A 16,772-nucleotide genomic window follows, 5' to 3' on the forward strand; every position below is an offset into this window, starting at 1 on the left:
ATGTCTCAATCTGGATAATATATTAAGCAATATATTGAACCCTGTTGCACATTCACTGAGACAGGTATATTATTCTGGGTTACAAACATTTATTAAATGCTTTCTATGTACATGGTACTGTGCTAGGCGCTGGGAATATTTCTGGGGGAAGAGGGAACTTATTTCATTGGGCACTTTCAATGATGAATGCAGTTTAGCCACTGTTCTACAGTTGCCTAAGGCACTAAGATGTTAAATAATTTGTCCAGAATAAGTCAGAAGTGGCCCTTGAAACTTACTGACTCTGACGTATGCTTCCTCTCTTTACTAGACTGTTCTGGGAATTTAAAAAAAATCAGCAGAGGAAATCAAGAATCTCTCCCTATGGGAGACACCTTCTGACCCTGTATTCAAGTTGTGTGCCACATGACTTTAGTGTTGTGATGTAAATGCTCACATTAAAAAATTTAATAAACAGCTCTCTAGAGCTGAATTAAACTGATTCAAACATATCCCTGATGGTGATGTAAAAATGAGAAATTTAGGGGAGTGGTAAAGTTGGAAGCCAGACTTCAAAACATTGAGAAATAAGTGGGAAGTGAATAAATAAAAAGAATGAGCAAATTCTTTATCTCTAAAATGAAGTGGGGAATCTCCAGAGTGCCTTCTACTTCTCTGTTGGATGATTATGTAATACTATCGGTCCCCAATCTTAATGACCATTTTAATGAACTCAGCTTAACGGGGAGATAAAAAGCCAAAGAATATTGATTTTTTTCTCCATGCCTTAATAAAATCTGGTTTAGTATAATGGTTGTAAAGAATGATACATCTACTGAAGCCATAGTCTAAAGAGCCTGCTTTAAAACTTTACCCTTTGCTCTAAAGAACTTCTAATTAAATTATCCAGAAAATTTACAAGCTATATAGTCTGTTCCAAAAAGAGAATATGGGTTCAGAGTCATTTTTAGGACTAGTGACCCCAGTACAAATCAGAATGGGTACTTCTCACACATCCACACCCTTTATAAACATGGCTATATAATTGTTAAATGTGGGAAGAAAGCTAATATAGGAATACAAGACTAGACTTGAGTCCTATTTCTAACATTTACTGGCTATGTGATCATGGGGCAATCACTTGAACTTTCGGGTATTTAGTTTCCTTATCTATAAAAAAAAGTATATAAATGTTTGCACTATCTTCCCTGGTTGTCTCTCTATCTTCACTGGTTGTCACAAAGACTCATATATGCATCATCATTTTTCATCCTTGAAGTTTTATGCAGACTAAGGATCTACTCCAGATAACCCTCCTGGGAGATTACGTCTATGTCTAGATTTTCAGGGAAATCTTTCCAATGCGGGATATCTGTATTTCTTCCCCTACTTACTAATCTCTGGGAAAATAGACAGGAGAACAAGGTATTGTGCCTCTGCTTTTCTTCCCTTAATACTGCATACAGTAGCTGTGCTTAGTATACTCTCCATTAGCAGGAGATCAGTTTCTAGTAAATTTTAAGTCTATTTAAATAAAGGCATTAAGAGTGATCCAAGCTGTGTTTCTTACATGATATGTATTCTGAGATTCCATCCCATGAACTCAAGGGACATGTTTAAGAGCTCCAATTGTAACATGAACCTAAGTAGAAGAGAATCAATTTTTTTCATTCTTTGAATACTATATAGAATCTTCTTATCCATCATTTTTAGGGAGGAAATTTGAAAAAAAAAAAGAACTTTTGGAATAAATTCAGATTCTCCCTCACTCTCTCTAAATAATTATCATCTCAGTATTCCCTTGCTCACCATGCACTGAAAATCAAAGCAAGAATTTTAGCACTTAATTTTCCACATTCTAAAAAAGGGGTTCCCCTGTTTTTTAATCTATAAATTTGCTATGTATGAGTTTTGTTGATTTGTTTTAAATTTATCTTTATTATGTCTCATAGACCTTATTTTAAATTTTTTGTTGCCTTTTCAAAAAAAAAAGCATATTGAGGCACTGTTCTATCACCTTTCTTCTTCTCTTTTGAATTTATGACAATGATACAATTAAAATGTTTATTTTTTCAGCGTTTATAATGGATTTTTCCTCTTTTCTTGTAACAAAATTAAGGGAGGAGATCTTTTCCATTTTTGCTACTTTCTGAATAGGACCTCTCATTTTTCTTAGGAAGAAACAATAGAAGACAAATTATAGGAAGGATTATGAGCTAGAAAAGACCATTAAGATATTTTTATCCAACCTTTTTCATTATCAAGATAAGGAAACTGAGGTCAGACTGGAAAAATGATTTTTTCCTTAAGGTCACAGATAATAAATTCCATACCTGTCAGTCTCTCCATTTTAACAAAATTCTTAAATCAACAAATAATTGAAAGGTGAAAAACAGGACATACCTGGAGGATAACTATTATGTGAGTTTTCTGCAGAAAAAGGAGTCGCCAGTGGGATTTCCTGTGAAAAGCTTTTCACTTCATAACGGGCAGGTGCAGCTTTATTTCTCATAATGCTTTCCCCAGAATATGAGATTCCTACACAAAAGAGAGTTGATTTTGGTGGGCAGCATTATTTATTATTTATTATTATACAATAGCTAATAACCTTAATCCTACACCCCTTCACTCTCCTATATTAATTTAGCAAACTAGTATGTGTTTTTCCTTTGACCAAGAAGGTAGATGCCAACAAGACATTCATTTATACTGATTTATAACTTGCCACTGCCCCAGATGGCTCTGGAGGGAAAAGTGAAGCAGGTGACCTTGTACAGCCCTCTTGCATCTTCCTGATGTCATGATCTTCTTCCACAATTAAGTACAACAACAAGAAGAAGTCTATGAGAATGAAGGCATTTGAAAACCCAGGCTGTGTTTTTTATATGGATTTATTCTGGAATTCTATCCCATGAACCCAAGGGACATGTTTAAGAGATTGTAGCATGAATTGGGAAATTTTTTCATCTCTTGAAAATTCCAGAGTTCACCTACCTGTCATTTTTGAGGAGAAAATTAAAAATAAGCTTTTGGAGGAAATTCACATTTCCCCTCACTAAATGAGACCCAAAGTAGAGAAACGCTTTTGCAGAAGCAACTTCAAACCCATGCTTTCTGATTCCATATCTGGCAGTTTCTCCATTATAGCATAGAGGCCCTAAATCAATAAATAATTGAAAGATGAAAAATAGGACATACTTGAAGAAAAATTCTTAAGTGAGTGTTTCTCAGTAGTAGACACTATATTTTTCAGTTGGGAGCGTCTCTTTCCATGTCTGATAGTCGAGGGTTTTTTTTTCACAATGCATCTTGAACGTAAAATCATATAATAGATCTGATATCCTTGCCCAGAATTTGAGAATCCTATACAAGACAGAAAGTAGCTCATGTTGGGAGGCAGTACTTATTATTACACAATAGCTAATAACCCCATTCTTACACCCATTTACTCTCCTGTGATCATTTTGTAAATTAGCATATATTTCCTTTGCCCAAAACAGTACACACCAAAATTTACATCTTGTCACTGGACCCAGATAGCTCTGAAGAACAAAGTGAGGTTGGTGACTTTGCACAGCCCTCCCTCACTTAAATCAAATTTATCTGCAATTCATGGAATCACCTTCCTGAAGTTGTGGTCCTACTTGAGCAGAAAAAAGAAACAACTGGTAAAGTGGCTGCCCCACTGAGAATCCAACTAGCCAATTACAGTTGAGCAGTACAGTTCCTTCTCTCCCTTTTCCTCCCTCCCTGCCTTCTTCCCTTCCTTTCTTCCTTTCTCTTCTTTCTTCTTTTCTCTCCCTCCTTCTTTTCCACCTGTCCACATAGCAAGAAGGACAATGAGAACAACAACAACAAAAACAACAACTCTATAATAATAAAGTCATTCAGAGACAGCTCAGGCAGTGTTTCTTACATGTATTTATTCTGAGATTCTCTCTCATAAACCCAAGGAATATATTCAAGAATCTTAATTGTAACATGAATTGGTAACATTTTTCATACCTTGAATATTCCATAGAGTTCCCCTGCCCATCATTTTTGAGGAGGAAATAAAAACAAAACTTTTGAAGTAAATTCAGATTTCCCCCTCTCTCTAAATAATCATCACTTCAGTACTCACCTGCTCTGAATGCACTGAAAATCAAAGCAAGATTTCTAGCACCTAATTTTCTACATTCTAAACCTGGGGTCCCCTATTTTTTAATGTATATGTTTGCTTTTTATGAATTCTGCTGATTTGTCTTTACTATGTTCCATAGGAATCATTTTTAATTTTTTGTTGACCTTTTAAGTCAGCATATTGAGGTACTGTCCTAACACCTTTTTTCATCTATTTTGAATTTATGGCAATGATACAGTTTAAATGATTATTTTTTTCTGTATTTATTTACAATGGGAGGGATTCTCTTTTCTTGTAATAAAATCAGGGGAGGAGTTCCGTTGCATTCTTGCTATTCTCTGCATAGAATCGCATTTTTCTTAGGTAGAAACAATAAAAGACAAATTATGCCCAGGATTCAGAGTTAGAAGGAACCATTGAGATAATTTTGTCCAATCTCTTTCATTTTCTAGATAAGATAAATGAAACCCAGAGTGGAGAAGGGCTTTTGCCTAAGTTTACAGGTACTAAGTTGCAGAAATAGATTCAAACTCATGGTTTCTGATTCCATACCTGGCAGTCTCTCCATTATAGCATAGAGTCCCTAAATCAACAAATAATCAAAAAATGAAAACAAGGACATACCTGAAGGAAAACTGTTAAGTGTATTTTGGTTATTAGGAGACTGTATGTTTTTCGCTTGGGAGTGTCTTGTTTCATATCTGATAATTGAGGTTTCCTTTTCCACAATGCATTTTGGACGTGAATGCTTATATACAATCTGATAGTCTTTTCCAGAATTTGAGAATCCTACATAAGACAGAGAAGAGATTGTGTTAAGAGACAGTATTTTTTATAATACAATAGTTAATAACTTCATTCTTACACTCATTTACTCTCCTGTGATCATTTTGCAAATTAGTGTGTATTTCCTTTGCCCAAGAAAGTATGTGCCAAAAAGATAAGCATTTTTTCCTTATACTGAGAGCAACTCTGATCAGCGGTAGTCCAGAGGGCAGAAGGAGGGTATATAAATAACAATCATGCATACACTTCCTTCAAATATAGTCTAGAGTCTTTATTCTGGACCAGTCTTGATCTTAGTGGAGAGGCAGGAGAGCCACCTGGAGGATGGTCAAAAATGGAATAACTCTATTTCCAGTCCTTCTCAGCCCTTAAATACCTTAGTATGATTGCATCGTTTACAGCACACTATTACATCACCATACTAAGTACTAAGTATATATGTGAACTAGAGAACCATCATTTCATCAATCACATCGAGTTAACACCCTGCTGTAAGTATCTTTGTTTCAAATATACTTTTCTCAGAGTTCCCCAATATCTGGTGTCCTCTACAACTTATTATGTAGCATAAATATGAATTCACCCCACTAAGATTGAAATTCAGTATTGACAAGTCTTAAAATTTTGATAGTCTGACCTGCAAAAATATACAAGTTTCATTATATGACTCATAGAATCATTGATTTATAGTTATAAAGGATCTGAGCAGCAAGCAAGTCCAGTCTTCTCATTTTGTAGACAAGAAAACTGAGCCTTAAATGTTAATGTTTGACCTAAATTAACAGAGTAATATATAATATATCCAGAATTTTAAGCCAGGTCACTGACTCCAGTCCAAAGCTCTTTTCATTGTGCCACAATGGGTCCCTGCAACTCATATATTAAGAATTCTCAGTCTGGAGGCAACTACCCCAGTTCAGAGCACCTTTTCTGGTCCTCCTTAACTTTTGTACTTTCCCTTCTGAGATTATCTCCAATTTATCCTGTATATATCTTGTTTCTACAGAGTTGTTTGCATTTTTTTTCCCTATTAGACTGTGCATTTCTTGAGTTCACATCCTCCTCCCCTCCTTTTCTTTGTATCCTTAATGTCACTGTCAAAGAGGAGACACAATAAAATTATTGTAGACTTGATTTGAATTATGGAATGATTAACATTAAGAGAGACTCATGCAGCTATAGAGAAGTATCTTCCTTTATGTGATTTAGGACTTCCCTTATTTATACCTGGGAGTATTATTATTAGAAAGGCACTATTGGTGCCCTCACCCTGATCCTAGCAGATGTAGGGTGATCAGATGTAGTTAAAAGATGGAACAAAGGATGGCAAACTTGAATCCAGCTTTGTGACTGACTTAGCTATTTGATCGTGGCAAGTCGGATAATGTCTCTCAGCCTTAAGTTCATAAGATCATAGCTTTTAGAGCCGGAAGGAACCACGTAAATCTTCTGATCTAACACTCCACATTACATATTACTTGTCCAAGATCACACATAGAAATAAGAAGCAGAGCTGGAGTTCAACCTATCAGAGTAAGGTAATTCCTTCCCTTTCCCCCTCCATCATTTTTACCTTTTGCTCTGAGAAGAGTGAATCAAATCAATATTATCATTGCTTTTGGAAAGGTAGAAGAAAATGGCGATATTAATGGACTGCCATTTAATGTAGTATAGAGGGCTTCTGCAGAAGCTACCGATCCCCAAAACTGAAACAGTTGTACAATTCATTATTTTTTTCTCAAGTGACTACTTCTCTGACATGGACTGACTCAACCACCCTCTTCCCCATGTCTTAGCAGATGGTCTTTGTAAATTTCTATGGCTCAAAAGTTAAACCCCTCATATCCCACTCTTGGGTAATGATCCTCTCTGGAGTTAAGCTGATCATTCTATGACTACTGGACAAATAAGATTATCCTTCACCTTTCTGTTGAAGTCACTATCATCCTTTCAGTTTCCCAGGCTCATAATTGGCCTTATTCTCTATGGCTAATTCCATGGCTACCCCATATGTCCAATCAATTATCTGTCTTGACATTTCTACATCCTTTTCACACTATACCATAGTGTTTTTCTGTACTAATTAAATCAACTGCTTTCTTCAATTAAGTATGTTGTTTAAACTTTTGTTCAAATACTTCTAATAAGAAGTCATTCATAGACTCAGTTATATAATCCAATGTTTCCTATAAAGGTATAGGTGAAAATATACTTTTGTTTTAAGTGGAATTTTAGATATTGACACTCAAGTCCTCTCTTCTGAGCTGCACTTGAATATATTGACATTAAGAAATCAAATAGAAAGGCTAATTAGATTGTGGTATCCAGGTATAATGATGGGTTCAAAATTAGCTAAGTAACTGGAATTATGGGAAACTCAGTATTTCATTTTGTGATGAGACTTGCTTGGCCAAGTTTCCTAAAAGATCATTCAATTGATTTCATAAGCCAAACAGGCATTCAGTACAAGGATGCTTAAATGTTCTCCTCTTGAACAATAATCAAAGAAGTGGTCCATTATGAGATGCTCTGAACTTTTTGTGGTATTGAAATTTTCTTGGGATAATCATAATTAATTTCTATGCTAATTTCCAAGAGGCACCAATTTCTTAAGAGTTGTATGCTGTGAGAAATGTTCTTTCTAGGAATTTCTAGGAAATTTTCAGGCTATAAAGTTTTACAATTAATCCTAATATCAAACTTATATCAAACAAAATGTATAAAAGATTATGTACATATTCATTAGTATTATGAATATAAACAGAGCAAAGTGGAGTTACAATAACATTAATTCACAATTGCATTGTGAGGTTTACTTTATCCATAGATACCCTATGAGGTCTACAGTGAAAGAATCTCCATTTTTCAGATGGGGACATTGAGTCTTTCATAGATTGCTCATGATCACACATCTAATGGGTATCAAAAGCATGATTCAAACTCACATATTGACTTTATGTAGCATCCATCATAAGCAATAAGAACTATGCTTTTTTTTAGCTTTTTGAGTTAACTTTGTTCCTTTCTCTCCAATTATCTGAAGTCTCCTGACAATGTTTCACCTATGGCAACTCTCTTCTTATTCTTCTTGCTTATCCATTTAACCCTCTCCAGGTCTTCTGTTCTTCATCAATTCAATTTATTATTAGAAAAAGTACTGATTTCCAGTAGCCCCTTAAAGTCTTATAAAGTGGTCACTATAAAGCAGAATTATAAGGTATCTAGGGTGCATTGGATGTCATGCCTGGAGTCAGAAAGATTCATCTTCCTAAGTTCAAATCCAGCAGCAAATACTCATTAGTTGCATGACCCTGGGCAAGTCACTTAACCTTATTTGCCTCCATTTCCTTATTTCTAAAATGAACAGAAGGAAATGGCAAACTCCCATTTGGGTTTTCTTGGATCGTTAAGTGTCAGATATGATTGAAACAACAAACAGATGTCGTCCCCCCCCCTTTTTTTTTCTACTGTGCATGTTTTTTGTTTGTTTGTTTGTTTGTTTTAATCTTTCAACTGGTTCCAAACCCTTCAGGTTTGAGATCTATAGAATTTATAGATTTTTTCATTATTCAGCCAACTCTCCATTACTAAGAGACTGGTAAATTTAATCACTCAAGGAGATCTCTATATCAAAATTAGAAAGAAGCAGGAATATTATTATATATAATTATTACTAGTAATAATTATTACTAATTATAATAATTCCATTTATATAGCACATTAAGATTTATAAGGCACTGTAACCACATTACTGCCTTTGAACCACAAGTCTGTAGGGTAAATCCTGATGCTATTTTTATGCCCAATTTTACAAATGAGGAAAATTAAGACAGAGAGATTGAGTGACTTAATACTAGTCAAATACCTAGAGAGTGCATTTTAGTAGTGATGTGATGGCTTATGTTTGAATTTTAGTTCAGATACTAATATTTGTGACCTTGAATTTAGTCTTTTCCCTACTTGAGCCTCAGTTTACTTATCTATAAAATGCGCAACTGGACTTAATGATCTCTGATTTCCTTTCCCCATCTCTAAATTTAAGATTCAAAATGTGAGGAGGCAGAATTCAAGTCTGGGTTTTTCCTGACTCTAAGAAGTCCCGATCTCTTTCCATTAGACAGCTGATTCAGTTTAACTATTTACTTGCAAACCATTAATCATTTTCAAAAAAGTACAATTTGATTATGGGAAGTTTCCAATGAATGTCTACTTATTTGAGAATTATTAGCAGAATTGAAATATCCAATTAAAATTCAAATAGAAATTTGACAAATATGTATTGATTTCTTACTACATATAGGCAATGAGAAATGAGATACAAAAATATATGCAGTGGTTCTTTTCCCAGAAGAACTTCATACTCTTGTAGAAGTCACATTCAAATAACCACAAAATGAAGTTGAAGGAGTTAATACATAATAGATATACTAACAAAGTGCTATGAAAGGAAAGATCACTTTTAAATTAAGGGATTACAGAAGACTTAGTGAAGAGTTTATGAAATACTGAATACTTCCAGAAAATCCAAATTTAGCTTGACCAATCAACCCAAAGCTCACCACTGCTACCTCATGAATAATCATGGATTCCTGGTCTATTCTAAGTATTTTAGTCATGCCTCTTTTAACTAACTTTATTTTGAGATGAATGAAAAATCTGAGAGATAGAGTTGCTGGGTAATTAAGAATTTATTGATTTATTTATTTGTGTATTTATTTATTGATTAGTCTAACAAATAGTCATTAAATTGAGGCCAGTGGTCTGTCTTGTAATCAAAGATCCCAAATGAAGGTTACTGAGTGTATCAATATCTTTTGCAAAGGAGGTGTCCCTGATTGGTCAACAATTAAGGAAAGAATGAATATTATGATGAGAGGTGAGCTTTTTCTATCAAGGGGTTGTGGGATGTGACTTTGATCATGTCAGCACACCTAGGTCATTCTGCCTGCAACAATCTGTCCAAAAGAATCTAATCTCCATCCAGTCTGTCTTCGGTTGAACAACAGTGAAGTTTGTATAAGAATTCCACCTAGATAAGATGGTGTGGATGGGGTGAATTTTGGAGCAAGGTTAGAAACATCCTAGAGAGGCAGGGCTTTGAATGAGAAAGCAAAAAGAGGATCTTTGGATTCCTTGTATAAAATTGGTTATTAATATAAAAAGAAATTAATAATTTTTCTTATAATGAACAAGAGATGAAAAACATTCTAATAACAGATAAGTTATTAAAGATAAAAATAATGATTTAGAAAATGAGCCATCCTTACCTTGTTTCTGGGAAGTTTTCTTCATTGTTTTGTTTGTTTTGTTTTTCTTCTTTCCATTTAGATGCTTCATCTTCAGAAGATCTCTTTGGTCTCTTTGGAGTTTAAAAGCTATATAATGATGTCAAATTTCTTGATTATGGTTCTGGTGTAGTGAGGAAAGAGAGGAAAATTAGAATTCTTTCTTGGTAGGTGTTAATACTTAAGAAATTAGTGAACCATTTAACTGTGTTGTTCTTGTTGTTCAGTCATTTCAACCATCTCTAACTCTTCCATGTCCCATATGACATTTTTCTGGCAAAGATACTGGCGTGGCTTGCCATGTTCTTTTCTAGCTCATTTTAGAAATGAGGAAACTGAGGCAAATAGGGTTAAGTGACTTGCTCAGGATCACAGAGTTAATAAGTGTCTGTTGCTGTATTTGAACTCAGAATGATGAGTCTTTGACTTTAGACTTAGCACTCTATCAACTGTGTCATCTAGCTGCCCTAACCATTTAACTTATTCACTTATTAAAGCTAATTTTATGCATTGAGAACACTACTAATGGATGAGAGATATAAAACTTATATAAATCATGGTTCCACATTTCATGTAGCTTATAGTGTAGTAAATCATTAATATGCAAATACAGATAATTCAGACAGAATATTATATGACTACTGCATCATAAAAACAAACCTAGTTGCTATATGAGGTGGGGCTGGCATTGGGTAGAGGGAGATTATTTCTGCAGGAATTTCAAAGAAGGTTTTCTTCATTGAGTTTAGGAATTTAAAAGGCAATAGGAAGTCAGTCTATTCATTGGGATAGACTAGAGAAAAGACATTCCTAGAGAGAGTAAGTTTCATGAGAGAGAAATCCCATTGGATCAGAGCATGGAGTGCATTCAAGGAAGAAACTTATAATGACATAAGGCTAGAAAGAAAGGTTTTGCCAAATTGGGGAGGGATGCCAGGAGAGAACTGTGAACTCTATTTGGCAGACAATAGTGAGTCACAAAAAGTTTTAGAATCAAATTATGTATGGAAAAAATTATCTATTTATAGAATCCCAAGAACATTGAATATCAATGTAAGTCATTCCTTAACAACATAATTCCGTATTAATTTCTTTATTCTTTGAATTGCTCCTTATTAATTTAGCATTTTTCCTTTCCATCAATACTCCATCTTTCATGTATTCTTAGAATACCAAATAGTATGTGCTTTCAATTGTTTTTGGTGAGTCTTTTGCATGGTTTTCTACATACTTTTGGAATGCTTTTAGGGCCATCTCGGCTTTACTACTTTCTCATGGAGTAACCCAAATTGAGCACTTCCCTCTGTAAGGTTCATTTTCCTTTTCTAAAAATTGGTGATAATAATCCTTGCATTAACTTATATAAGAGATTTTTGTATGGGTGAATCAAAGAGATAATGTTATAGAAATCACTTTTCAAACTATGAATAATATAAATATCAATGATTATCATTACTATTAATTATATTAACAAATGAGATAATACATGCAAAGCACTTTGCAAACCTTGAAGTAATAATTGTAATAATTACTATTATTTCTACTATTGCTATTATTATCTTTGAAAGAAGCTTTATGAGAGGAACAAATAAAAAGAAACATTTGAGCTTGGAATATAGCAATGTATCTCATTTATGTTTGTAGAAATATTTTATTCCTAATAGGAAAATTTTCACTACAATGATGGGTCAAATTCCAAAAGCATATGTTCTGACAAATGTTTGTTTTTCATTTCTTTTCTTATAATGCTTATATTAATGTAATCAATAGGAAAATTTCAACAACATAGGGAAGGACAATGGGTAGAGACCAAATTTTCTTCTCTTAGGTCATAAATATTTCTCTTTTATTAATCATTTCCTGACCACCCCATCCCTAATAGCTCATCAAAACATTCCCTACATTCTTTCCCTCTCCTGACTTTTTAAAGAAAAGGATAAACATATAAAGGAGAAAATGGAGATAAAGGAAAATTTAGTAAAAGTAAACTTTTTAAAGTGACTATAGGTCATTTTATCCAAACCCCCTCCCTTTTTCATCTTTTGCGACCATGGTCCATGTCATTTTATATAGATGGTCCATTCAACACACTTGGAGCCTTCTTGATAAATGAATTAAAAAGCGTTTAACTATTTTCTATGTGCCAGGCATCATGTCAAGTTCTGATGAAATGGGTATATGTGTGAGATAATCCCCATTCTCAAGGAGGTTACACATAGAGAGTAATCAGGTGGTGGATCACAATGGAAGGAGAAATACCAAATTCACATTTGATCTTAGACACTTACTGGCTGTGAGAACTTGGACAAGTTACTTAAAGTCTGTTTACCTCACTGTCCTCATCTATAAAATGGGGCTAATAATAGTATCTATCTCCTAAGATTGTTATGAGGATAAAATGAGATAATATTTGTAAAGCATTTTGCAAACATCAAAGCATCACATAAATGCTAGCTATCATTATTATGATTATTGTTACTATTATTCTAATAGGGGAGATAATGGATATAGGGGAATCCTAGCTAGGAAAGGGAGTAATGGGGACCACAAGGATAAAAAATCTTGATCTCTTGACATTAGATAAATATAAATAGAGCAAAAGGCTATTCCTATCATATATTGTTCTTACTCTGTAATTGGCTTAATTTCTTTTCTAGTTATTCATTTTCTGATGATATCCGATGATATTACGTTGTGCAATAAACCATTCGTAATATGCTATCACCAATTTATTGCCACAGTTGAATAATTAACAATAATGCTTACTTTGTGCCAGGAGCTTTACAATTAGTATCTCTTTTAATCTTCCCACCCAGTCTCTGGGTGATTGAATATATGGAACTATGGTATTTCATGATACACAGTCATTTGATATCACCAGAAGAAAACATATATGGGAAGGATCTGTGATAAATTCATCGGCTTGGGAAACTCACAGTGTAAGAATCCCCGCCCTGAGGAATGCCACAACAGAACTCTGATTTCATAATAAAATCCTAGAATGTTGCCTGTGGCATACAAAGATAAAGTGACTTTGTTCACAGATGTACAAACAGGAAGTATAAAAGGTGAATATTAACTCAGGTGTTATTGCTTCCAAGCCCAGAACTCTGTCCACTATTCAATGCTACCAGTCTATCCATCAAGCAGTAGTGTTTCTAATGATGAACAATGGTATTTTGGGTTCCAGGAAGAAGCCTGGGGTCATTAAATTGCTGTATATTTCCTCCTATGTAGTCCAGATCACTCTCTTTCTAATACCTACCACACTAATGCCTATCAAATATATTAAAAACATTATATGTGTAGTGCACAACTATGATATAGAGAAAAGGGGCACTGGATTTGGAATGCAGGTTCAAATCTTAACCTTCAGTTTCTTTATGTATAAAATTAGAATTAGATAACCTGTAGAGTTTTCTTACAGCTTTAAATCTATGGATGCTATTATACATATATATATATATATATATATATATATATATATATATATATATATATATATATATATATATGAGATAATTTTAAAATCAAAATGCACTTAAGATTATTTTGATAACATTAATAATAAATCAATTCACTTCATATAATTAGCATAGTTAAGTTGAAGATCAACTATTTTTAAAAAATAGTTTTCTCTCTGGGATAGTCTGTCTCTCAGATCTGTGGAGAAAGAAGGAATCTGTGGCCAAGGAAAAATTAGAGAACATTATGAAATGTAAAATGGATAATTTTGATTATATTAAATTTAAAAGTTTTTGTACCAACAAAACCAATGCAGCCAAGATAAGAAGGGAAGCAGAAAATGTTTTACATTCAAGGGCTGATAAAGATCTCATTTCTAAAATATATAGAGAATTGATTCAAATTTATAAAAATACAAGCTAATTTTCAATTGATAAATAGTCAAAAGAATATGGACAATTTTTAGAGGAAGAAATTGAAGCATTTCTAGTCCTATGAAAAATGCTTTAAATCTCTATTGATTAAAGAAATGCAAATTAAGACAACTCTGGGATACCTCTACACACTTTTCAAATTGGCTAAGATGACAGGAAAAGATCATGATAAATATTGGAGGGAGTATAGCAAAACTGGGACAGTAATGCATTGTTCATGGAGTTGTGAATTGATCCAACTATTCTGGAGCACAATTTAGAACCATGCCTAAAAGGCTATCAAACTGTGCATACCCTTTGAGCTAGCAGTGTCTCTACTGGGTCTGTATCTCAAAGAGATCTAAAAAGAGGGAAAAAGACTCGTGTGCAAAAATATTTGTAGCAATTCTTTTTGTAGTGGCAAGAAACTGGAAACTGAGTGGATGGCCTTCAGTTAGAGAATGGCTGAATAAATTATAGAATATGAATGTTATGGAATATTATTGTTCTGTAAGAAATGACCAGAAGGATGATTTCAGAAAGTTACATGAACTGATGCTAAGTGAAGTGAGTAGAAGAAGAGAATACTATACACAGCAGGAACAAGATTATGTGTATGTGATGATCAACTGTGATGGACTTGGCTCTTTTCAACAATGAGGTGATTTAGGCCAATTCCAATAGACTTGTGATGTAGAGAGTCACCTGCATCTAGAGCAAGGACTATGGGGACTGAATGTGGATCACAGCATGGTATTTTCACCTTTTTTGTTGTTGTTTACTTGATTTATTTTCTTTCTCATTTTTTCCCCTTTGGATCTAATTTTTCTTGTGCAGCATGATAAATGGAAATACATTTGGAAGAATTGCACATGTTTAATCTATATTGGATTACTTGTTGTTTGGGGATGAGGGTAGGAGGAAAGGAAGGAGAAAAATTAGGAACACAAGGTTCTGTAAGAGTAAATGTTGAAAACTATCTGCATGTATTTTATTTTTGCACATATGAGTCCTTTTCCCTCTTTTAAGGTCTCCTACTGCACCATGTTGCTATTTTTAAATGCCCATTTTGCAGATGAGGAAAGTAAGAGTTTATATATACATAACTTGTAATTGGTTAGCTTATAAAATTAGTAATCATCACATTTTGTTTGCTATTGACCCATTTTTAGTCATGTCTATCTCTTTGAGACTCCATTTGGGATTTTATTAGAGTGGTTTGCCATTTCCTTCTCCAGCTCATTTTATAGATTAAGGAATTGATACAAACAAGTGATTTGCCCACAATCACATAATTAGTAAATGTCTGAAAATGGATTTTATCTTCCTGACTGCAATTAGTTCAGATTCAAACCCAGATCCCCTTGATTTGTCTTGCACACTTTCTATTTTATCATATTGTCTCTATAATATCTCTCCAATTTCATATGGCTTTAAAGTTTACAAAGTACTTTTACCTCAGGAGCCATGAATAACATGTAAAGCAAATATTATCATTCTTGTATTTTTCAATAAATAAATTAAATGAGTTTTCCCAGAAAGAGAAAGAAAATAATCTGTCTAGGGCCATACCAATTACAAATATTAGAGAACAGCATGTCCCTCCAAGTCATGTATTTTTCCAAACCCAGAATGATTCCACAGTCATGGACTTCTATTTTGACCCCAGACAACTGTCCCCAAGATGCATTCATTCCCTGTCTTAAATTCAGGAACTCTAAAAGAGTGGGTCTAAAATCATCATACTAGAGGGAAAGTTAATTAAGTTAAATACTATACCTGTCATGGAATGAGAGGCAAAATCTTCCTGTGAGAAGAAAAAGAAAAAAAGAGAAACTCAGTACTAGCTATTTAGGGATATCAAATAAATACCTGGTCTAATGAAATAAGAAACTGGCTGATTCATGTGAAAAGAAATGAAAGGTGTGACTTGATTATTGCCAGCTAAGTGGAATTCAATTCAATGATGTTTTATAGGGAAACAAAAGGGAGGAATTTGTCTAGCTTCTCAATCCTTGGATGGAGTGGTTTATTTCTCTTCAAAAGCAGAAAATTGGATTAAGCTGAAACTCAGACAAGTAATGACGCACATGTATAAGAAATGGGTTTAACTCACAGCACCTTCTCTGAAAGTCCTTTTCTCTTTGTAGAGGTCTTGTGTTGAACCCTTTGCTATTATTGTTTGTTCTTGGTCCTTGAAGAGGACTAATGGGGGTAGAGGGTAAAGCCTTGATTTGCCCATGAAGTGGATGTAAGTGAGGCAGGGCAAGGCAAAGTCCTCAAGCCTTACTCTCTCCTCCAGACCCATCTAAGTCCAATGACAAAACAAAACTCAAGACTACAAGCAATGGATTACCTTAATCTTTCTAACTTAAGTTTTTCCCCAGTCCTCAATTTATTTGAGGCATCAGAAAAAGCAACAATACTCAAACAAATATATATAGAACAAAAATAAGATTTATTTTGAAGACAGGCATTTGCAGCTGGAAAAATCAGCAAAGGCCTTATTCAGAAGGTAACATTAGGGAGGATCTCTTTCCCTCCTCCCTCCTTTCCTTCCTTCCTTCCTTCCTTCCTTCCTTCCTTCCTTCCTTCCTTCCTTCCTTCCTTCCTTCCTTCCTTCCTTCCTTCCTTCCTTTCTTCTTTCCTTCCTTCCTTCCTTCCTTTTTTCCTTCCTTCCTTTCTTCCTTTTCCTTCCTTCCTTTTTATTCAATATTGTAT

General features: G+C 34.1%; 1 protein-coding gene across 3 annotated transcripts in view; it reads right to left on the reverse strand.

Annotated features, from left to right (window-relative positions):
- The window catches only part of IL33 (interleukin 33), a 28,540-nt gene extending 12,644 nt beyond the window's left edge, over positions 1–15,896 (reverse strand). For 2 of the 3 annotated variants that reach the window (XM_051987606.1, XM_051987589.1), the window contains exons 1-5: positions 15,831–15,896; positions 10,156–10,297; positions 4,727–4,891; positions 3,178–3,342; positions 2,383–2,517 (exon numbers count right to left, since the gene is read on the reverse strand). In XM_051987606.1, the coding sequence (XP_051843566.1) occupies positions 2,383–2,517; positions 3,178–3,342; positions 4,727–4,891; positions 10,156–10,225 (535 nt within the window). In that variant the 5' untranslated portion in view covers positions 10,226–10,297; positions 15,831–15,896. Of the gene's footprint in view, positions 1–2,382; positions 2,518–3,177; positions 3,343–4,726; positions 4,892–10,155; positions 10,298–12,939; positions 13,077–15,830 lie in introns of those variants that run through there. The other variant, XM_051987597.1, reaches the window with a different exon arrangement.
- Positions 15,897–16,772: the final 876 nt, after the last annotated feature.

Source organism: Antechinus flavipes, chromosome 1 (genome assembly GCF_016432865.1).
Source record: "Antechinus flavipes isolate AdamAnt ecotype Samford, QLD, Australia chromosome 1, AdamAnt_v2, whole genome shotgun sequence".
Taxonomy (NCBI): domain Eukaryota; kingdom Metazoa; phylum Chordata; class Mammalia; order Dasyuromorphia; family Dasyuridae; genus Antechinus; species Antechinus flavipes.